Here is a 25,000-nt window from a genome sequence, read left to right on the forward strand (position 1 = left end):
TGGAGTAGACTTGCTATTGATGACACGGAATAAGCTGTTGACAGCAAAACATATGTTGTACAAACAGTACAAGAACCAATTTAAGGCTCTTTCAGTAATACCAGCCCACTATTCCAGTCCGTCAATGAGCAGGTTACGATCCACGGTATCGAACACAGCACTGAGAAGAAGAACTATAATGGAGCAGTACCCAGCATCTTCGACCAATAGAAGGTCGTTACAGACTTTAGAAGAGCTATTTCAGTGATTGATTTCATATGACGTGTGTGATCTGATTGTCTCTGGCTATTCAGAGTTATTAACCTTTGTCAATTAGTTTTCAAGGGGTTTTGACCAATCAGAATCAAGTATTCAACACAGCCGGGTGATTAAAAAGACAACCGTGTAATAAGTAGAGTAAAGCTTTCTATGACTCTGTAAAATATCTTCTAGTGAAACATTATGTAAGTCAGCTAGAAAAATTAAGCAATACCTCTGAAAAGCATTTACAGTTAAGTTTATAATGTTGGCAACATTTTTAGTATTCCATTGTGGCAACTGCTGTTTTTGATCAATTTGACTTTAAAATGTAATTTTGGGATCTTTTGAAGACAAAAAGACCACATTTAATTATGTTGTATTCCGTTGTCTCAACAATAATTAGTCTTCAATTCAGTGCTAATTTGTGAAAAATAGGTAACCACTGTTCATCTATTCTACTCCAAATCTGTGCCACTATTAAGCAGGATTGCTACCAAATGTTTCATCAGATTTCGTATAATTAGGCTTGACCTGCAAACGAGACTTTTTATTACCTGTCATTTGGTGTGTATTGATCTATTCATCACTGTAATTCCAATGATTAAATGTCTTTTTGATGACAAACATTTGATTCCCAAACAGCCTTGGAAGAGTTGTTTTATTCTCAATAAAAATCTAATTTCATTACGCTACAGTACCTCTTCCGGCTCCAACATTCAGAGCCAAACCACAAGGCCAAAATCGTATGGTGTATTGTAGTGACAGGATGCTTTACCTCCACAGGGAACCGTCTGCCATTTATGCTGTGTTCTGAGCCTGCTGATCCATTACTCTGGCCCCAGTGAAACTCCATCTTCTCAGCCTTAAAACGCCCGGGCAGTCCAGCACCTCTTACAAAGTAGTCATCCTTCAGGAGAACAGCAACTGGAGACAATGAGGGAGTAAAAAACAAAGAGAGATGGGTTCAAACAAAGAGGGAAAATTTAGTATAATCACACGGAGGCACTACAAAGAAGATATGAAGTCAACAAAACTCATCCCAAAGAGAACACACTCGAGCACAGTTCTTTCCATTTATCTCAATTCTCGTTTGTTCATTTTGTAATGGAAGCTTAACTATATCTGGATCTTATGATAAGAAATTTTAATTATATAGTGTTCCCATAAGTTTCTGGTCCTAAATAGATGCATTTTGATTTAAAAAAAACCATTGTCAGTCAATCTTCTTCACTCTTCTTTATTAGAGATTATGTGAAGGGTTAAAAAGCTTTAAATTAAAGTTTTGATGCCTGGTGACCCTCAGACTGACATTGTGTATTTCTCTAGCCAACGTCTGCCCAATGCGACCAACTCTTTCCAGTGTTTCACATGCGTGTGTGAAGTTGTGTGTATGTGGTCCCCTGTTTGACATTGGTGAAGATGCCAAATGCCACCCATTTGACTTCCTGGCTGCTATACTGAACTTCCTGATTGGAGAGGCACGCGGTCCAGCTCTCCAATTGTGAGGATGCAATTTTGTCCAACAAGCTATATGTTCTCCGCCAAGTTTCGGGTCATTTTCAGCAGCTGTGGTTTGATGGAAGCAGCATGCCACTGTGTCTCAAACTCTGTATGAATTCAATAGGTGTTATGGATGCAGAGATGAGTTTGAATGGTGTTTTGATGAATTGGCTTAACTACCTGGAGGCAGTACTAGGTCAGTTGGGTAATGAAAGATTTATATGTTGTATATACTAGGGTGATATTGTTTTTTAAAAAAAATCAAGATAAACACTGTTAATGACTTTTCATTTTATTTTGTATATCTTACTTTTCTTTTCCTTGCTTTTGTTACTTCTTCCTTTATTTCTGTTTATGTATGTATTATTTAGTTCTACCTTTTTTAGTTGATGCTTTTATTTCGTCCTTTTTAATTCATTGCCTTTTTAAGTTATGTTTTTAGCCTTTATGCCTTTATTTTGAAAGGACAGGACAGTGGACACAGCTGGAAACCTGGACAGAGAGTGGGGAGTGACACACAGGAAAGGAGCTGCAGGTTGGAATTGAAGCCAAGCCGCCTGCTTAAGGACTTTCACATCTTTACATGGGGCACACGACTCAACCACAAGGCCAAACTGGCACCCCATTTATTGCCTTTTATATGTTCTTGTCTGGGCATCTACCCTTTTCAAACTTTTATTTGTATTACATCTGAACATTGAAAGTCAGGTATGGGCAAACTCGCAATGACGCACGTGACATGCTCGTCAAACAGAGCAAACAGGAGCCTCTCCAACTGACCTTGATGTAACAAAGGCTGATTGTAGGAAACTATGCTGCTTCAGACAAAAAAAACTCACTATAAATTGTTGCATGGGTCTTTGGGAGATACAATGGCTTCATCTAAAGGCTTTGTGATCCTCCTCCACATGCGTCAGAGGTTTTATAGAAAAGCTTCTCATGCAAGATGTTTACCAGGTTCCTCAGAGTGAAAGGTTTCTTTATATTTTCTAATGAAAGGTCTCAAGTTGAAGTGTTTTGAGCATTTATTTACCATGACACTATGAACTGAAAATTATGTCCAAAGAACAAAGAAGAAAATTGTTTGCAAGTTATCTTTTCAGTCTTATGTCTTGTTTTCAAGTGTTTGAAACAATGAAAAAGCTGTGATGGTGATATAACAGTATTTTTGCATATTTTAAAAATATTTAAATACAATATTTATCTTCTCAAGAGCACTCGCTTGCATAGCCTGAGGTCTCCATCACTGGAAATCTGCTGTGAGAAAGGGAATACGCCTGTTTCACTTCTGTCAGCAGTTGCTCTGAATATTGGCATCGTGACAGTTTTGGTCTAAATCTGCAAAAATAGAAAAAAAGACATCTTGATACATGGACGGTCATGTCATTTTGAGCTTTCTATTCCTATTAGGTTAATGAACCAGGATGTATTTATATTACTGGATGTATTGAGTCTAAATTTATGCCTCCAATATTTTCCAATCTGCTTGTCAGAAGCCTCAGACGTGTAGCAATATGAAAACTCAACATCAGAGATAAATATACAATAGAAGAGACATACTCCTTCAAATTTAACCCTGGGAGGCACAAGCTGACCTCAAAAAACTCAAACATGATAACTTCTGTTAGATATTTCTGTTTACTTGAAAATAATAAAAAAAGGTTGACCATAACAGGCAACATTATCACAGAGGATGCATTATAGCTTTACATGTTATTTCTCTTTCTTAAAAGGTCAAGCATCGCTGAAATGTCTCATTTCAGAAGAGAAGCTATTGTTTTCATGAGCTTGATCACATTATTCTTTGAGTTCTTCAGTGAAAACAGAGTTTTTTTTAAAAGGTCATAAAAATGTAGCATTTGGTCATAGGCTTTATAATTCTCCTCCTAAGGTTAAAAGCAGATATTACTGCTGTTATGAATTTTTTACATAACAGCAAATTGGATTCACCTTAAAAGTTCAACCTGTCTACTGCGGCGGAGGCCGACATTTGTAATTGTGCTCAGTGGTGTCATGTTAGGGTGAGTCAAAGCTGTGTTACTGGGTTTTCATGGCATCTGAGGCAGCATCATGACATGGCAGATTATCATCCCTCTGCTGTCCTGGCTGAGGTTACATGTTAGTAAATCTACAACACTTTACCATTTCTGAGTTTGACATCATTAGCCAGATTAGAGCCAGTGAACTGTCGGCTGATCCCCCCTCGTTACAGCAGGATTTAGTCAGCCTCGTTGGATAACGACAGCCCACTTTTTAATCAGAAAACCTAGAGGATGAGCATCTGTACAAGCAAACACAGACTGTCAGGGAAACACAGATGACACGATGAACAAGCTGTGCAGAGAAAATGGATGAAATCAAGGTGAGTGGAAAAAGATCCACACGTGACGATTTGAAGCAGGAGGAGATGAGAAGAAGACAAGTGTGGGATCCAAAGAAAATTAAGGAAGGAGACGAGGAGATCTGAAGAGGAGGGTTGAGCTAAGTGCCTGTCGTGAGGCAAGGAAGACTCTGCCAGCAGTATTAACGTGCCAGTGCTGCTTAAGTCCACAGTATGAAGGAAAAGGTCTTAGATGCAGGAGATTTCCAAAGACTGAAAGCATCAAGTCAAAGCAGAAAAAAAATCACTTTCCCATGATCATATGCGTGCACCTCATTTGCAAACCCCCATACTAACAGTGATGGTACTAAACTTTGTTGCTGCTTTTGTTGGAGTGGTGTAATCGTGTCTGCAAACACAAGGCCAGTCAAGGAAAGAGGGGGGACAAACCGGCCCTGGGAGTTTCATTAGCGATGCGGCCCTGGGTGTGTTTGAACCCTCCAACAGTAGAGCCGGAATTAGAAGCTAAGCCAAAAAGACCTTGAATCACAGCCAGCCAAAGATGGGGGAGTGTGTGTGAAAGTAAATCCTTGATCAATGCAGATGTCTCTGGGGTCCTCTGATTCCTCATGAATTTGGTCCGGAGTTGTTTGAAATTTTTTTCACAGAGAAATGTTTTGTCGAGGACGGCAGCTTGAATGGCGGCCAATCAACTCGATCTCAAAGTGGATCAAGGCACGAGGGAACGTGGTGAAAATCAATCTCTGTGAACTTTAAGATCTATTTGCTCGGTCTCTTAATTACAACGCTGAATTTTAAATAGAATGAAGGATGTTAAAGCCCCTCTGTTCGGGATTTGAACTTTATGACTTCAGCAGCCCCTACTGGCAGCATAACAAGAGAAACGGCGGGAGAAAGCGAAGCATGCTGATGAACACAGCCAACAATTATTAGGGCAAGAAGGCTTAAAATAGCAGCCGACTGGTGAATACCTTGTGTCTCCTATAAGAATGCTATAGATACTCTGCTTAAAAGCCACTATGAAGTACCGTGTACTGAAAGTGTATGAAATGACTAGAATAAAACAGTGTGACAATGTAAAAAGGATGATACAGAGAAAGAAACTCATCAGCTGAAGCTCCGGTTCTGGTTCTTTGTTCTGGTTCATTCACTGGGCTTAACTGTTTTATGAAAAGAATGCTCTCGTCTGGGAAAAACTCAGACCCGAACGAGGGTATCCGTGATGAACCAATTCCTTTGGCTGATTCCAACTTTTTTCAAGGTTCGACCTGCCAGTTCTGCTTTTGACTGACTCTGATTTCCTTCAGAGAATGATAACTGACAGTACACTAGCATTTTTTGTAACTTTTCTTTTCTTTAATGAAAATTATATTTTATATGAGCTTATCTAAAGGTATTTTGAGCCAAAACAAGGACTTATTTCATTCTAATGAGTTAAGATGTCTGCCAATGCTTTTCTTGAAATAAATATTACATCTAGTTTCGAAAACTAAAAGAACATTTCGCAGACAGCTATGTCAGCCATTTGTACTCATTAGAATCAAATTAGTCCTTGTATTTGTTGCTAGTAATACCTAGAAATTTATATCTGGACTTGTAAGGTCAATGCAGCTTGTTATAAATGTAATGAGATATTCACAAGTAGATTGAATTAGATTCGAGTTCTTGGCAGAGTAAAAACCCATCATACAGTATCTGCAGAACAACAAGCATTATACAGACACAGCTAGTGACTGCTGGTGTAAAGATACTGTACATCCAAAGGAGCCATACTGAGGATCATATATAATACATTCAGAGAACAACTATTCAATTTATTTATCATCCATACAAAGTGGAAAATAATCTGTATCAAAATCTGCAATAGAAACAGGTGCAGATTTAGAAATGTTAACAATAGTTAAATCGTGCTCATATAGCGACTGGCCCAGGTTTGACTCCAGCTTGTGGCCACTTTCCCGCATGTCATTCCCCCACTCTCTCTCCCGGTTTCCAGTTCTATCCACTGTCCTCTCCTCTCTAATAAAGGCGTAAAAGCCCCAAAATATAACATGATAAAATAAATTACATTTCAAAGTCTTTAATAGTTAACTAATGAGTTAACTAGTTAACTGATGATTTTAGTAGAATTTTTGCTGGATGATTTTAATAAATTGGCCTTCAATATAGTCTCATATTGCAGGTCACTGATTTGAATCAACTTGAAGTGAATAGAAGTGAATCATCTTGTAAAATGTGGGTCATACAAAATAGAGTTCAGGATATCAAATTGTTTAATAATTACAATCTTACAACAACTCTTGTCCTTATCAGCAGAAAGTTGGTAAATTGTTGGCGTGGGTAACTATGTGGATTGTGTTTCAGCTTGTATGGATCACTACCGTCTTTGTCGTAACAGGAATTATTGTTTGGTTAAAAAGCTGAAGAACTATTTTGGATATAAAGCAACTATTTGATTTAGGGATGGAAGCATAGACTCATAATGAATGATAACTTTAGAAGTATTTTATATACATGTGAATGTAAAGTTATCATACTCGTGAGCACTTCTCATTGGCAAAGCACGGAACAAAGCAGCCGAGATGAGAGAAGATGCTGCAATGGTGAGTTTCCTAGATGTAGAATGCTAAAAAACAGAACTCTAGTTAACAACAGATAGGTGTGAGTTCTCAGTCACTAACAGGACTCTGCAGAGCTCCTGAGGACTCCGGTGCTGTGAAAAACACACAATGACAACAATGATACATTCAATGTTTGACGTCAAGAAACTTGTCAAGAAGTGCGGATGGAAAAGATTGGATTTGGCAAACACAATATATCAAGGACGCAACAACTCGTGACGGGCAAAACAAAAAGCGTCCCTGGAGGCTGAAGACTTATTTGGTGAACAACACATCAGATTAAAAAGTTTAAAACTCTGTTCGAAGCAGATGAAGGACAGATTCCTGCCCGGATCAATAACTAGGACTAAAAAACAAGTTGTATGAATCTATCTATCCATCTATCTATCTATCTATCTATCTATCTATCTATCTATCTATCTATCTATCTACATTTTGAGTAATGAAAGCGATCGAATGAAGCCCTGGAAATAAAGGAGAAAGTTAACCTGCTGCTCCATTATGGAATCAGTTTTTGAGCCTTGGTAGCATCAGTTTGCTGAAAGTTACTTTGAAGAAGTTCAAACTTTTTAAAATATAATTTTCTGGAGTGTTTCATCTTTGAAATATCATATGTAAATGGTAAATGGTAAATAGACTTGTAATTATATAGCACTTTAACACTACTCGTCACATTCACCCATTCACTCACTGATGGTAGAGGCTGCTATGTAGTGAGGGACCATCAGTGTTAGCTAATCTCATTCGCTCACATTCACACACATCTGAACAACAAAGGGAGCAATTCGGGGTTCAGTGTCTTGCTCAAGGCCACTTCGGCATGTGACTGCCGGAGCTGGGATCGAACCACCAACCTTCCGATTGATAGACGACCGACCTTACATATGCCTCAGTGGGGCATATGTAACTTTCTATATAATATCTGATGTTGCAATAAGCAATTAGATTTAGCAGTAATAACATATTGTTGTAATTCCAAAAGAGAAGCAGTGGCAAAGTAATTTTTGTATAATAAATAGTTAATTATAAGTCAAACTAATTTGAATCATACCCACAAATCAATTCCACATTCCTGTAGTGGAAATGAAGTGATATTAAGTTAAAAAAGGGCGTTTAAATCGTGATATTTTGCGATTACATTGTTCTATTTTCCTGTTTTTCACAGTGCTTAACAATCGAAAATTCCCTCTGTACTGTTTGTTCCCAAATCTACAGCCAGCCGTGTTATTTCCATCTTTGTAAATAAGCAGCCCGCAGCATCCCTGTCCCAGTGGCCTTGGTTGTCATGGAGGCTAACAACTCTCATTATGATCAAACGCAAAAAAAAGAAGATGAAACTCGTCTGAGAGAGAAACTGTGCCAAAAGCAGAGGAGATCAATTAAGGTCAGGGTTTGCACACCAATGGTCCACAGATTAGCTGATTGAAAAAAAAAATTGAGTGGCATCGGTTTGAAGTAGCAGTTAATCAAGTAAGCTTCAGAATGTGCCTGTAAACAAGGCATGCTGGGAGAGACAGCAAGAGTGAGGAGAGGAGGGAGGAGAGGGACAGTACGACGAAGGCGATAACAGAGGTTGAGAAAAAACCCTAATAGATTTAAGATGATGGTGACAGACTGACACATTAATGTGTGACTGTGTTACAGCATATGCTTTGTTGAATTATTAGAGCTTCATTTTGAAATTTGCCATTGGAAGTAATACAAATCTCTGATGTATGTAAGTGCAAAATTTCACTGTTAGCAGTTCTGTGTTTATTTCAACATACTGAAATGAAGGGGGAGGGGGTTTAAGCTCCAATATGTAATTTTTGAAATTGTCTGAAATTACCAGTGATGCCTGTGTTGGATTTATAGGAGCAAAACTAAACCATGAGCAAAAAGGCAGACGGTTTCCATATTGTAATTTTCAATGCCTGTAACTGCTGTGAGAGGGTAGGAGTCAGACAAGGCATACACACCAAGGTGAAGACAGACCCTGTCATGCTTTTTTTTCACGGCAAATATTTACAACCAGTGGTAAATGTAACTGTTAAGAGAAAGAGAGATGAGCATTTTTGTCAGAAAACAGTAATAAGGTGGTTATCACTTTGTCCACAGGGGGCACCAAAATCAACACAAACAGAAAGTTCTTAACAGGAGCTTTAAGTAATACCATCTTTTGTGAGAAATAAATAACACTGTCCTATATTTTTGCCAAACATGTCTTTTGTGGAATGTTAAAACCTCTAGAAAACTCATCCAAAAATGTCTTATGGATACAAATACCAAAATGTGTTTGTTTGAAGCATCTGTGAGGAATTATTAGCTGGTTTTGTAACAATGTGACATTAAAACTGATGTTGCTTTACGACCTACCAAACCAAAGAGACCATTAGCAAGAACATTGATGATTCATAACAGATATTTCTAATGCTTGCCATCAGGTCAGTGTCATTTTAAGCTTTGTCCAATGACGACGTAAAAATCCACGAGCGCCGCTGACTTGCGACCATATGATCGTGACTGATTCAAAACCAGTCCTCACCAAAACATTATCATAGTGAAAGTTAAAAACACAAACAAACATGGCTATTTTAGTACTCACAACTGTCATGCTAGCATTATCCAGTTGTACTGGTGACACGATATCAGGAGAAAAGTTATAACACGTATAATACTGTAACAGCTCTACTGTTTGTTAAACGTGTTCAGTGTAGATGTTCTTAATTCCTACAGTGTTGACGGTTAGTGAAGGCATCAGGAGACTGAGGTGTAGAGAGTGCGAGCGGGAGAGAGGAGAGACAAGGGAAGTTTTTCATTCATTCAAACATTGATTGTTGCTTTGTTGGTTGGTGTGTTCACGGCCAACAGTGACCGGTTAGTAAAACTCAACGTGTTCACAAATCGGCTCGTCATCCCTACAGCATCCGGACGGACGCTACAGTACATATACATTTTCTGTAGGACTTACTAAATGTCATTCATTCTTCTGCTTGTCAGAGCCCCCGTGGTGAGAGCTTTTTAGACTCTGATCCGGACTACAGTCCTGAGCAAAGCACTTCATCGGGTCAGAGGCAAAAAAGCCCCATCTAAGGGTTTTATAAGTCTAATTGCACTAAAGGGAAAAGTGGAATAAGCTTGGTTTGCTTACACCTGACTTGTCTGCTGTGTCAGAGGACATCAAATGTGTTTTATCAGCTCATGTACTAATATGTAGGTCAGCTTTGTGAAGGTTCAATCAATCATATTTCAAGTCCTGTGCACATTCTTTAGTTTACAAAAATGAAACAAAGTGTTTGGTTAAGCAGCTCTGCATGGTCTGGTTTTTTTTTTTTTGATGAGTCATTTACAGCCCTGCTTTCATAGGTTCAATCTAACCAAAAGTTTGAAGTTTAATAGAAAGGAGAAATTTCTGTCATACTGGAGAGACCCGCTCTCATCCCAACTTAATGTGGACTTTTTTTCCCACCATCTCTGTAATATCTGTGTGAAGTCTAGGTGAGGTGATATACACAGCTGGTTTGCAGAATATTGTTCTCAACTACTCTGTATTTCAGAAAAGTCCTTGTACATGTTTGCACATCATGCAGCCAGCCCCCACCCCCACCTCCACCTATACCAAACGGATTATTTTGAGTTGTGAGAGTGTATCTGATGGGGAAAATCTCCCACTGTGAGATGCGTGTGTGAGAGGCAGTTCCTGAAAATATAAGCGCCTCAAACTCCTGAAATGATCCAGAAAATGTCAGGAGTTCATGTGTGATAGAGGCTGAAGAGATTTTGTGAAGCAGACCTGTCTTTCCAGTGTTTTTCATGGTGGTCTGGTTGGAGGACTCAGCGTTAAACTTCTCAAGCACCAGCTCCTGATACTCCTCCGAAACCAGAGCTTGTTCGTTGGCAATGTTCACAGGTGATTGGTTCTTCGCTCCACATTCTGGGTATGAAGCCGCCCAGCCTCGAGGTCCATGGCTCCCTGCAGAAATGGAAAAAACAAGAGCTTATGAAAAACATTGACTCATCCGCAGATATTCCCTTTGTTGAAGAATTCTTGCTCCAACACATAAATAATTATAAACTCTGGGACAATATCACTGCTGCTGCATCCGGCAGGTTTGCAATGTGCCCTTAACAAATATTGTGAGTTAGAGGACAATGCTTCTTTCATATTCATTTGGCTGAAGTGCCCTCGAAACCTCTCCAACAGCTGGGAAAACATGTAAACACAATAAAAATGCATCATCTAGCTGCAGGCAATTCTAGCATTAATTGTCCAAGTATGAATAAATATAAATAACCAAATGAATCATATTCCTGAAGAACTACTTTTACTGAAACTGAGCCTGGAATGGGTAAATGTCGGTCTATGCCCCGGACGCATTACAAAAACAACAAAAAAAAAAGAACATTACATCAAATAGGCTTTTCAGTAGAAAATACTCCACTTAAACAATTCATGTGCAGTGTGCGCTACAAACGAACTTCCTGTAAAATCCCCATTCACTGTCTGCTCTTTTAATCCTCTATCCCCTACAGTGGCGCTTCTACAAAGGAATAATCCACAACCGACAGGGGTCCCCTTGATCTCTTCTCGGGTACAATGGGCCAATGCAACAACAAAAGCTGAGGGATCAGGGGAACAAGGAAGCATGCATGGATTTTAACTTTTCTGGGTTAACACAATATTCATGATCCCATTCCCTGCAGATACTGGCAACTTTGCTTCCGGCTCATAAAAAAAAAAAAAAAAAAAAAAAAAACGGATATAAAAACTCCTCTTTACTCAAAACACCCTGGATCAAGGGTGGCTTTGTGTCATGCTATGTATAAACACCTTGCAGCCAGAAACAGCGCTCCAGTCCCTCGAAAAGACGGGGGTGATTCAGGATTAATTTGAAATACTTTCTGTTTACCATGTCAAACCCAGAACAACCAGGAACACGCACTGTGAGGTGTGCCCACACGTAAACAGGAAGCGCTCATTCATCTCTCCCATGAATATGTCATTAGGGTAGTGCAGCAAACACTGTCCAGACCATGGAAACATCTCAGATCTGTCTAGTGACTTAGATCAGTCGTCGTATAAACACTGTGTGTAAGATTATAGACGATTGAGGTCTGAGCTGAATATAAATGTGTGAATGGATTTGAGCTGTATGGCTGTATTAGCAAGCAGGATTAAATTTGTCAGTCATGGACTTGACTTAGAACTACCAATATGTCTGTACCAGTAAATCCTTAATTTTTTCGTACCCTGTACAGAGCCCATTATGAATGTAATACTTTTATTATGAGGCAAGAGAAAGATGCTTGCCAATCATAAATACACAGAAGGGATTTATATAGAATAGATAAATTATTTATCATATTCAAATAGAATATGGTCTTTATGCACATATTTGGAGTTAAACCTGTAGGTAGAAAACATTCATGTTTATCTATTTAATACCATTCCAGTTGTGCTTCCTGAATAGTCATATTGTTGCCATGGATCAGGAATATTATCTGAGGGTTGATTAATAGTATATTTCAAAGATTAACGCTAAATAAAACAAATCTTTTAAATAGATATTAAAGCAATAGACTTTATGTAGCACCAGTCTGACTGCTCCAAGCCCAAGTCCAATCTTACTGGCAATCAACTACCCACACAATAAAAAAGAAAACGGAGAAAAGTTAAAAGCCCAATTTGATCTCATTTTATCATCCAAAGTTGACAGAAAACAAACAGGAAAATAAATATAATAAATAAATAAAAACAGTGGGTCAGGATGAGGATCGCATTGGAAGTCTTGTACTCTTACTACTAACTAGAGTGCAAATTAACAGCTTTTTTTAATTAAGGCAGCCGATCACTTCTCTCATGAGGCTGATTAAAAAGATAAACAAACCTTGTCAGTGTGGCTACTGTCAACCAATTTTAACGCTTTCTCTGTTGTCCATTTCGCTATTCTGCATTCCACATTCTGCTATAAAATTCCTCAGTCAGCATCATATTTTCTAAAAGACAATACTTTTCCTATACTCAGTGACAGTCTTTCAAATCTAAAACAATTACTGGCTGGTGTTTTAAAAAAAAAATCTGTTATAATGTCTTAAATTTGGTAGTTTAATATTGTTTCTAAAATAAATATCAGGCGTGAAAATGTGTTCTGAAATCTATAGTATACCCCAATGTATTTTTCTATTCCAATAATTGACTTAGAAAACCACGTTTTTTAGATTGTAATGTGTGGAGAATAATAATTGTTATTATCAGATTATTGTTTTTTTTATCAAATGCATAAAAAAAAATGGTTCCTTATTGCTCAATTTTTGCAACAACTTGCCTGAATATGGATCTGTCTATTATTTCAGACATAGTTATAAATCAAGACACTTGGAATAAAAAAAGGATTCTCAGTCTATAGAGTTCAACCAATAATTCAGTAAGGCCACTCATCTACAGCAGATATTGGAATAAGTAAGTAACAAGAAATTGCCCTAATACATGAACACATAACAGGGGCCCATTATATCGCTTTTTTTTATTCAAACACCCTAAAAGTCTATATGAGAACCCCCTGTTAAAAATCCCATCTTGGTGAGGCTTTAAGTTGTATAGATTGAGATGATGGTGTTTGTGAGAAGTTATTTTGGTTTTTTTGCAGCCACACAGTTTTACAAGTTTTCACTTTGAGTCTCTCAATGATTCTAGGACAAACACTGGAGCTCAGACTGCAACTGTGAAGGGTTAGCTGGATATTTATACAGTTTGGGAAAATATTGTTGATAAAGTAGTACACACTTGAGGCAGTTGTACAACTGGTTATGACTTACTCCCGTCCCATTTTTTTTGTTATGAGAAAATATATATTCTCTTTGGCAGAGCTGTCTGAAGTTCAATGCCTCCAGTTGCTTTGAAAATTTACCATTCCCCTGACCCACAAAGTGTGCTATATGGGCTACCACAATAAAAAACACAGAACTATTCCAGTTCTCCAGCGGGCAATTTCAACTCCCATTTTCTTGCTTCTCTTCTTTCTCCTCTTAAGTGAATTGTGGCGAACTACAAAAACCTTTTTCAGATTTTACTGAGATATATACAGCCCCACAAACATGACTGACATATCTCACAAAAACAAGAAAACCCATAGGTGGTCTGTGCAGAGACAGATAAGATGTTGACTCAAAACATAAAATGTATACATACATTTTAAAAAAAGAATCAGGAGACATGTCAGTGGTTTACATCAAAAACACATGATGCACAAAGCAGAGTGTACTGAACCAAATAAATGTCTCCCAAGAGTAACCAGAAAAAAGCCTAATTTTTGGCTAATTTTCCATTAAAACACACATTACATCCTATTTACTGCGAGAGAGATAATTCTGCCTTTCAAGAAGAGAAAGGGAGGAGCAGCGCTAAAATCAGATAAGTGAGGGTTGCACAGCAGTCGATTAATCTGTCTCATCGCCATCCATCAGAATGACTATAATCCTCGTGCTTAAGCCTTTCCCACTGCAGTCCTGCCACTCTGTAAGGCTGAGGTGGACCAATTAAAACTAAGTATATGTTTTAATATGTTGTAGATTGATTGATTTAAACATTACGCATCACTTTTGCAACCATATTCAGCATACAAGTCGGCGAGAACAGCTCATACACCGAGCGGCACGGCCTTTTATTCTAATGAAAATATTTATAGGCACTCTCAGGTAATTCATGCAGTATACTGACAGCTTTATATATTTATGATGAGTGGAGTTAAACTGATATCGCAGCCTATCTTCAAGGAGTAAAACAAGAAATGGTGGAATTTATCTATAACCTCTGTAGCTGAGGGAACTCAGGTCCCCATAGCAGTTGTTATACCTGGTTCAAGACCTCTGAATCCCTGCTGAGGTCTGAATGAAATGAAACTAAAAGGCCTTTCAGTCTGGTTATCAGGCTAGTGCAAATGCTACCTGTAGTCATGACAAGGGAAATGTCTGAGTTTTGGAACCAGTTGTAGGTTAGAAAAGTTTATAACTTCTCCCAGCCGAGTTGCACTTCTGTTCTGTCCTACTGCAGTGAGTGGAGCGCACCTTCCTTTTCTTCCTTAACAGTATAGTGTGTGCTCTGCCCTCCCCCTCAAACAGCTCTCACTTTAACTCCATCATCAAGCACTCAGATTGATGCGCAACAAAGTTTAGGAGTGCAAGGGAGTTGCAGATGCCGCTGTAAAAACTATCATGTGGCCACAGGTGGTAAATGGAGAGCAGAGAGAGGAGCAGCAGGAGGGTGGCGTGTGTGTATGTTTGAAAAAACCATGAGACAGAGACATGATGATGCTGAACAACATCAATGCTGTGTTAGAGAAAGGTGTAGGGTTAGTCAAACGTAGGGTTGAAAAGGGGTTGAAAATTTCCGGTAAATTTCCATGGGAAGTTAAGCTGGGGAATTTTGGAAATATTCCAAATTAGAATTAATGGTAATGAACTGGGAATTGGGGGTAATTTAATGGAAAGGTATAATATCCAAGGATAACTATTTATATTGTTATAAGCAGACATCCATCCAAAATGATACAATTAAAACAGATTTATTTGTAAGTAGAACTTTATCAAGTGTTAAATATTTTATTGAACAATCAATTATTTCATTGAATAACGAAAACATGAATGTTGAGTTAAATAGTACTCATCCCCCCAACCCAACCCATTCAAAAATTAACTAAAATGCAATCCCAACAAAGTTCCATTCAAAATCTTAAATGAAAAGATCCTCTCTCCCTCCAACAAAGTTCCATTCAACATGTAAATAATAAATAACATGCATCTTCCCTCAAGCTTCTCAAGCCTAGCCTCTGTAGGATTCTAGAAATCATCTGTGCATGTGATGGAGGAATGCACAGTGAATTAAGCAGTGTCTTATGTGCATGTGATTGAGAAATAGCATAGATATTCAACTATAAGTATGAAGTATTTTCACCATGATATCTGGTTGTTTTAGTCAGGATTATGCTAAAATATATTTTCCCCAACTATATTTAAGTTCCCTATTAAGAGCCAACCTTCAATTTAGTAAATTCCTGATTTATTCCCATAGGTTCCCATTAATTCCCATGGAAAGTTTCCAACTTTGAAAATTCCCAGAATTTTGCAACCCCAGTCAAACACCAGTAAAATGTTAGAAGTTTGTATTTTTCCATTAATAATGTAGATTTTCTATTCCAGCTGTTATCATCAGGGGCTTGGGGTAGTGGATATCAGCTGATATTTAATAGTAGGTATCAGTATCAAGAGGGAAAAAATGTTGATAGAACATCTCTACTAATTGCCCTGCAGTAGCAGACTGCAACAATGCAGGCAGCTATCATGTGATGATAAACTAAGTTATTTTCACAATTACTAAAACCAGCGGCTGATTTTTGTCGGGATCCTTACGTAGAAAATAGGAAGCGATACATACTTTCATCTGTTGTAACTAGAAGATAATAAGCTGAGCTAAATCATATTCTCGCATCATCAATACTGTATGAAAAAACACAAACAGGGTAGATATGATATAAAAACCTCAGAGGTGTTACTGCAACAATCCCTCCTTTACTAAGCTGGTGAGGCTCTATATGTGCTCAGACTGCAAGAACAAGGTCTGAGGTTCTTTATTTTTCACTCCATAGTTTGTCCTGTTCCTCTTGTGGATTGCATCATATAGGTTCTGCAGTTATTTGTTGTTTGCATCTCTGTAGGAGCTTCGCGAATGAACACAGCTACCTTAAAAGAAATGTAACTTGATCCACGAGGGGAAGCAGCTGTGTATTTATACTCCAGGCCCCAGCCTCTCGTGGAGAGAAGACAGCACTCAGATGGACATAAGTGCCCAAATAAACAGTATAGACGGATTCATCTGCTCAGCTGTTTGCAGGAGGAAGAGACAAGTTCTAATTTGAAGAGATGATGTGTAAAAGAGGCTCATTTGTGCAGTTTGGTGTCCTTGAAGAAATCACACTAGGGTTTGCAGAGTGCATGTGTACGCTAACTGTTTACTGTACACATTTATATGAATATGTACAGTAAACAGTGAGTGAATTCAGCAAATGTTGAAGCAACATTAAATGCATACAGCTATTAAAATAAGACATAAAAGAGCAAAACCTGGGGAAATATTCAATCCGAGGTGGATTCTTTCAGGTACTTTGCTAAAATGTCGATAAGCCTTCGTTCGAGACTGTCCTTCTTCACTAACTCACAGTTTCAGTAACACTTTGAATCCTTTCACGGTTTACTGAAGTATATTGACCATATTCATACAACAGCTTTCCTTTGATGACAATCCCAGGGTTGAGAGTCTTAATGCTGCTATGCTGTCACTCAGCTGTTTCCCAGGTTGTTGATATATAGATCTGTAACTGAAAAGCCCAAAAAGTGGAAAATCTAACGGAAATCTCGTCAGACAACAGCTAATGTTAGCATCCAGCCACCAAATAGTATAGGAATTGGTTGAATGCTAATTAATCTGTTTGGTACATGATACAATTAGAAGGCATAATTCCCAATATCACATAATGCTAACTTAGAACAAACAAGTAGCTAACGCACATACCAGCTAATATAATGCTGGGTAATATGATGATGATTTAGGGATGCATGTTCCTCAGCCAAACAATTACACGTCATCATCAAGCGGCAACCTCCTATCTAAAAATATGAGTCCAATGCGGAAGTGCTAAAAACTGCAGTTCATGGAGGATCCTCTTGAGGCTGGCTCCAGAAGTACCGGAAACCACATACACACCAATTCAAAAAAGCCGATCTTTACAGAAGAAATAAACATGTTTGCAGCCTGGTACAAAAAAACCAGTGTAGTCTGGATAGCTAATTTCTCGATCGGCACACACTATACAAGGGGTGCATTTTTTTAGTAGATAGTGAGATTATGAGTAGTTCAATGAGAGGCACAGCTGACTTGATTGGCAGGCGGGAACACTGTAGCTGTTGGCTAGGAGGCTTAAAGCCCGCCTCTTTATGTCACATTCGTTCGACAGAAGCAATATGGCTGCCGCCGGCGATTGGCCTCAAAACAGCGCTTCAGAAACAGATAGGTGACGTCACGGGTACTACGTCCATATTTTATACAGCTATGGTCATCATCCCCTTTTCTCAGCCCCAGAATTTGTGGTCATTTTCACAAATTATTTATGTTTTAACTATTGTAGGACTGAAATGCTGGTCAAATGTTGTGTCTAAGCTGTAGCAAGCAAGCCACCACTATTCGGGGCTGTAGATCCGGAAAATGGCTACTGCTGTAATGGTCTTGTATCCGGATGGTAACCAGCTCAGGTGACTGACTTAGCTTGGTGCGATTTGGCAGTATTTTGATCCAGAAAATGGAGATTAAGTTGTATTAGGCTGTGTTTCATTATAATGGCACACAACTGCTACACTTGAGCCATGTTTTTCTGGGTGTTGTTTTCACATTAGCCATTCACAGGTTTGTACTGAGCCCAAATATGATTTTATATTTTCTTTATTTGCCATATTTTGGGTGTAATATGAATATATATAAATAAAACCAGCAAACAGTCTCAGACATGTGGTCATTAACCTGAAGGCTCGTAGTACTAGCTCTGCAAACATTAGCCAAACGCAACAAACCAATTCACATAGTTTTATCTCCAGACGCTGTGATCCCGCGTTTAGCTATGTTAAATAAATTTTCTAAATCTTGACTGTCTTCCGAGTGTTTTCTTACCATTGGACTAATGCAATTTTAGCTAATGTAACTGCATCTAAGAAGTGTGTCAATGCTGACATTAGCTGTTGTCACAGGGTAGAAATGAATAGATAATTGACATTTTAACTTCAATTTTCCTTATGGATTGTCTTTTTAGTTGCTTATCAACGCTTCAAAACTTTCAATGATAGGATTGTCAGGTGCCATACCTTTCTACGACTTTAGCCTTGAAGAGAACAGCACAACATATTAACAGCATCTCAGCTCCCAACCCCAAATATGACGAAATTAGGTAAAACACAAGGATGTGAGGCGACTGGACAAACTAGTGAAAAGAGCTGGCAGTGTGATTGGAGCCAGGTTGGACTCACTGGGGGCTGTGGTGGAGAGATGCAAACAGAAGAAGCTAGAGGCCATTCTAAATTACACAGATCATCCACTTCACAACTTCTTTGTAGACCAGAGAAGCAGCGGCAGTGGACGGCTCATCTCTCTGCGTTGCAGGACTGAGAGATACAGAACATCTTTCATCCCTGCAGCCATTAGGCTTCATAACTCTCTAGCCAATGGGAGCTGACAGACACCGAATAACTTGTTTTTATGTGATTTTTTATAATTTGATCTGCCAAACAACTGAATTTCCCTTAGGGATTAATAAAGTACATTCTATTCTATTCTCTAAAAATAAAAATTGTGTGAAAATGGTGAATTGTCATTCCAGAACATGTTGGAACAGGGGAACATATTGAGATATATATGTCCAGTTTTAATTAAAGCAAAAATAGAAAAATACAAGTAGAACTGCAAACTCAACATAGAGCTCTGAGTAAAGCTATAAATATTAAATACAAATTTTACCCCTATAAAGCCTTTACCTGTTAGTGCAGAGTAAACACACCCTAATAAATAATAAAATGGTAGCGGAGGTTATATGACAAAACCTCACATCCATGATATGATTTGGCCATTTTCCATAACGGCCCCTTTCAGAGATCTATCATCTCTGCTTGAATATAACTGAGTGATGTTTATATTGTCTGTGCTGTTTGTAAATCTGTCCTGCTCTTGGCTCACTTCTATGTGATGTGACACTACTATCTGCCGTCTCCTTGTTTTAAGTAAAACAGGCACATGTTTCTTTCTATAAGGCACTCTCAGTTCCAGGCGTCATCCCATTAACCTTGGGATAAACAGCCGAGCCTGTGCTGCCATGGCAATGCTGACAGAATGGAGATTGCCTTGTCATTTCCGTTGTGTCCCTCCGAGAGAAAAGCATTCGTGCTGTATGCCGCCTGGCAGATCTCCCAGAATTGGCACTCTAGCACTTGCAAAAAAAAAAAGAAAAATCTACGCTGATCAGTCCATATGTATGAGTGGCACTGACAACAAAACATGACCGGCACTGTGCAGAGGCAGGCTTCACAGTGAGGAGGGTCACAGCAGTCGTCTCAAGGGAGGAGGGGTACAGTAAAGCGCGATCTAGGCCTGTGTATGTATGGTACAGGACTCTTTCAGTATGCTTGAAGATTTGAATAACATTTTGGACATTGCTGCTGTCAGTTTCAATATGCTGATAACACTCCAGATGGCGGAGACACAGGGATTGCAGCGCAGGGGAGGATCAAATGACCAGGTGACGAGCGCAGGGCTCATACAATGTGAGGACGGGTCAAAAGAGTCAACTTCAGCTGTCAGTATTCAAACGATGACTAGGTAATGACTGATGTCTAGAAACAGTCTTTAGGAAAATTGTAAAACAAAGGGAGGAAAGTAAACTCTAGGTTATTCATATTTACTTTGAAAAGTAAACAAAGGGTATTGTTAAAATTTAGACCTTGACTGTGTGTTGTACACATCAAAGAAACATCTTCCATGTTGTCTGCTAAAACTCTTGTTTGAAATATCTTCAGAATGTAATAAATCAAGGAGGAAAGACAATGCTTTGTTCCCTGTCATATCCAGAGGGGTGACTTTTTTCACATCAATGATCTTACACTCAAACTTGCATAGGTAAAGTGGCCAAAACTGTTCTGTGCAGTTGTTCTAAACACACCTAAAGAAGCAACAGTGAGACCACATTTACACCTGATATTATATGATATTATAATATTAGATATTAGACTGCATTTATATGGCAGTTTTATATGGGGTGAATTTGGCCTTAAAGCTGCAGTGCGTTGTATTTAAACATATTTAGCAAAACAGAAATTAATATAGTATTAAAAAGTATGTTTCAATCAGTTTGTAATGGTCTGCATATAAAAAAAAAAAGTATGTACATAAAAACTCACAAATACACGTTAAGAATTGTGCCTCAAACTCGCCTTTCAACTCTTTTTAATGGAAAGAGAGTCCAGACAGATGTTCCTTCACCCATTCTGCAGTAAAGACATAAAATGTATTAGTAATATGGAGTCTACAGATTGTTTAGGGCCTGTAAAGTATTTGCAGAGATTGTCCTGGTGTTTTCAGATGGAATCAAATCAGCAAATCTCACTCTCCCTCTCTCTAGTAAACTGCAACAGCAGAGCTCCTTTTGTACAAAACAAGCAGACAGACTTGTTCCCTTCCTGCAGCATCACTTGGTTCCACCGTGTCCTTCAGACCTCTTTACACGCTTCCCAGCAGCTCTGTGACCTAATGGCTGTGGTGTGATGAAGGGAAGGGAGAGGGCTCAGTGCACGGCTGGATCGACTGTGGGAAAAAGAGAGCAGACTCAAGTCTACTGACTGCTGCAGACTGCAAGCCTTGAACATTAAGGACACAGACTCCCAACTGGAGCAGGTAAAGAAAGCTACCAGGGATAGATGCAGTTAGAAAAAATTCACTTTCTTGCCCATGGTTTCATAATTTCTTGAACTCACAAAAATCAAGAGTCAGGCATGGTCTAACACTTGTTTCTCTCTTTGCAGAGAGGCATTTGAGGTTTCATTTTCAGACGTGCCACAATAGGAGGCTGCTTGCAACTACAATCAAAGTGAGTAAAATCATCCTGGCAAAATTGGGGCAGCCAATTTTGGTGACTGACTGTTCCCGAGTATAAACGAGGTCATGCTGCCAAAACTACAAAATGTTACACCAGAGTGAAATGTGTGACTAAATGACAGTTCAAGCAAGGACAGGGGCTTCTTTTGCTGTCACAACTGCACAGTTCAACAAGTGAAAGGTACTTTTATTACTAAAAATTGTTAGCTCAAGGATTGCAAAACAACCTCAGAAGTCTAGCTGAGACAAACAATGGAGGCTGTCAGGTAAGGGACAGGCTGTTTATGAAATGAGTCATCAATCGCAACAATTAGCCTTCCATCTCCTCTGTGTGTGATTTTGTATTCACAGGGAGTTGTACTTTCAAAGGAGTTTCTTGTCAGTTTCCTTTTCTGGCCGGCCTGCATAAGACGCCTCAATTATCAGTGAACCATGAAGGTAAAAACCATAATGCCCTCAGTGGGCGTCAGCAGGCTTCAAAGACAAGTGAGGGAATATGCGATGAAGAACGGTGAATATTTTTTTTACCCAGGAATTATAAAAAAGGAGAAAATTATTGCAGTCTGCCTCGGTGCTTATAAACGCTTTTTGCCCAACATTGTCCGACATCCTCTCCTCCGAGGAGATCTAAAGGAACAGGTACTCAATATATCAGCACAGTTTGCTGGAATGAAAAAAGGCATGTGAGGGCACCGCGGGGGACAAGGAGGGTGATGCATGAGTGAATCTTCAGTTACACTTCACCAAATTAAAGGTGCATTTATTTGACCTTGTCAGCTCTGTCAGGAACAAAGAGGTAGAGAAAAGAAGTGAGTGAGTAAAGAACACCAAAATAATCCCTGTATTCTTTTGTTGTATTTTAGAGACGACGGCACTGAAATGTTGCCATGTTCTGTATGGGTGTCAAAGCACTATTGATGGTAAATGTAGCCAATTGAGGCAATAAATTCCTTTGTGGGGGGCGTACTGACTGAGAAAGATGAGTTGTCCAGCTTAGAGATTTGTTCTGGCAGCGCCTTCATGTATCTCCATGAGCTGGAATGAATAAAGCCATGTCAGCCAAAACACTGTAAAATGAATCCTTGTCTGAATTACCCTCTCATACTTTGGGATGTCAGTTTAACTGTTTGAACAGTAGTTTGACTGCTACGCCCCTTTTACAGTTTTTTATGGCTCGACATTTAAGGTCCAAAATGTCTTGACATTTTCAAGAGTGTAGTGCAAGTGTGAACCGTGCTCTACTTTGCAATAGAGGGTATGCACTGTTGTCATTTTCCCACCAGGACACGCCCTTTCAGTCAGACTGAGAGGCAGAACACAAGGATCAAGCAAAACAGCATCCATCAGTAGGGGGGAAACGGAAACAGGAGCAAAAGGGGAATATCTGTTTATAACAAGGGTGCTTGGAGTCAACAAGGATACCTACAATTTACTGAAGACTCTGATGTTCTTGGACTAGGGGTGGGAATTGATACGATTTTATCAATGTCAATGCCATTTGTCGATTCGGTTTATCAATCCAATTCCTTATCAATTCTCCTAACGATTCCTGAGTATTTTTTTGAGGGGAAAAAAAGTAGTTCTACACAGTCTTCCGCACCAAAAGGAACCACTTTATTTTTTCCCAAAATTATGTCGGCCACGTGAGTCCGGACGTAGCCCCTGGAGCCTGGAGGAAAATACTTTGAATTTGGAGAGGAAAAACGCTTTTCCTCTTTTTGTTTCCTCTCGGTTGAAGGAGTTCTGCGTCGCAGAGTGTGTGACGTAATGCAACGTACCGTGACAGGACGTGACGTCGTGCTGGGAAATGAATCATTAAGAAGAACCGATAACATTTGAGGTGTACAAATCCGATGGAATTGATCAATTGGAACCGGTTCTAAGTTGCATCCGGTTTTTCTATTCCCACCCCTATCTTGGACATTTACATTTTTGAACACCTGCAGGCCCGATTTAGATCAGCAGTGAAGAATCTCCGAACGCCTCATTTTTTTTTCTTGCCAAACCGTAGTGATACATTTTCTTGAACTCTCTATTACCTATAGGGCGTTCTGCTTCAAGTCTCGGTGCGTTTACACAGAGAAGGGGTTGCTTGATAGTCATGAGTCTCCACATGAGAAATAAATTATGCTAGCTATTTAGCCTACTTCAGTTGGACTGGTAAAAAGAGAGGCAATGATCAAAAAATCCCTTTTGCAGCAGACCAGGGAAAGAAGAGATCCTGGAAGTTATGCTAGTTTCACTTCGGATTTTACCATCTCATAAACTGTCAGTGCCTTTCCATCATTTCTTTTATGTGAATACCCATTATCTTTCAATGTTGTTTTCTCTTCTTTCTTATGCTGTATTGATGATCTGCTGAAAGTGCTAATTGTATACACACACAGAACGTACCACTGTGACTTAATGGCTTCATGCTGTGGCTTCATTAAAGTAATGTTATGATCACAGACATTTCTGTATACATATAAATTCAGCTGAGAAATTCAATTAATACAGAAAAGATGTTGCTTTTAAGCCGAATTCAAGCCAAACTCTAAACATAACCTGGTCCTGAACCAGACTATATGTGTTTTCTGCCATTCCATTGGTGACTCCAAACTACCGTGAGGTTACATGAGAATGGAATAAAAAAACAAATATCTAATTGTGTATGTCAGCTATAATAGTACAGTAGAATAACAGCCTACACTTAGCTCCTGCAGTGGAAATGATAACTGCATATGACCATAAATCAGCAGCAGATAAACTCATTACTTGGTTTGCAGAATCAATTGCGTAATTTTCTTCATTCAGACATAAACATCACCATGCCTAGTTTAAACATAAAATCCGAAAAGTTTAAGAAACTTACACTTCGAATAGAGGTACAAGTTATTTCTTGACTTTTTTAGATGCTTACTATCCTGACAATTAAACCTTATCTCTACAAAAAAGCCTTTTAAAGACAGATAATATTATGCTACAATATGATAATTAGCTCAGCATGGTTTCAATTCAGCTTTCACATGTTTAGACTGGATAAATGGGCTTAATCCTGAGACACTAACTGGAAAAAAAAGGGGGGGAAAGTAGTTTGTAATAGGTCATTTCTTTACATAACTTATCCTTCTATCTGTCAAACTCCCCAGCCTCCATCCTTTGTAGACCTTTCACAACACTAACATTTGATAAATGGGATAAATACCAACCCGATCTAACTTCCAAGATCCACTACAGTATCATTTTCTTTCAAGTTTGTGCAGAAAACAGCTGTGACAGGTGATTAAAGGTGAAGCTGCTCTGGGAGATAGCTGGCAGGAGCTTCAGATAAGAGAACTACTTTCACCTCGAGTGCAACGTCGAAGCCAAGTGACAGGAAGAGCAGACAAGATCCCATGCATCATCAGATCCAATGGATCATCAATAATCCTCTATCACCAGCATCAAAATGAGACTCCTCGCAGTGGTTTAAAAGCTGTACTTCTTTTTGCTGATGCCGAGTGTCACCCTCTGACCCATGTTACATAAGATTAGATTGTTTTTTTTATATAACAGGGAGGCGGTTATGTTAGATTCGGGGACGACTGATATGACAAAAAACAAATTATACTAACTGATTCTGGACTTATGAGATATCAGGGCCTCAGACTGCTTCCT

The 25,000-nt window shown here is 38.9% G+C and overlaps 1 protein-coding gene across 1 annotated transcript in view; it reads right to left on the minus strand.

Moving 5' to 3' along the window:
• The window catches only part of ca16b (carbonic anhydrase XVI b), a 154,978-nt gene that overhangs the window by 52,556 nt on the left and 77,422 nt on the right, over positions 1–25,000 (minus strand). Inside the window, exons 3-4 of the mRNA XM_034680956.1 lie at positions 10,475–10,654; positions 1,016–1,164 (exon numbers count right to left, since the gene is read on the minus strand). Of these exons, the coding sequence (XP_034536847.1) occupies positions 1,016–1,164; positions 10,475–10,654 (329 nt within the window). The remainder of the gene's footprint in view (positions 1–1,015; positions 1,165–10,474; positions 10,655–25,000) is intronic.

The sequence above is a fragment of the Notolabrus celidotus genome, chromosome 1 (genome assembly GCF_009762535.1).
Source record: "Notolabrus celidotus isolate fNotCel1 chromosome 1, fNotCel1.pri, whole genome shotgun sequence".
Classification (NCBI taxonomy): Eukaryota; Metazoa; Chordata; class Actinopteri; order Labriformes; family Labridae; genus Notolabrus; species Notolabrus celidotus.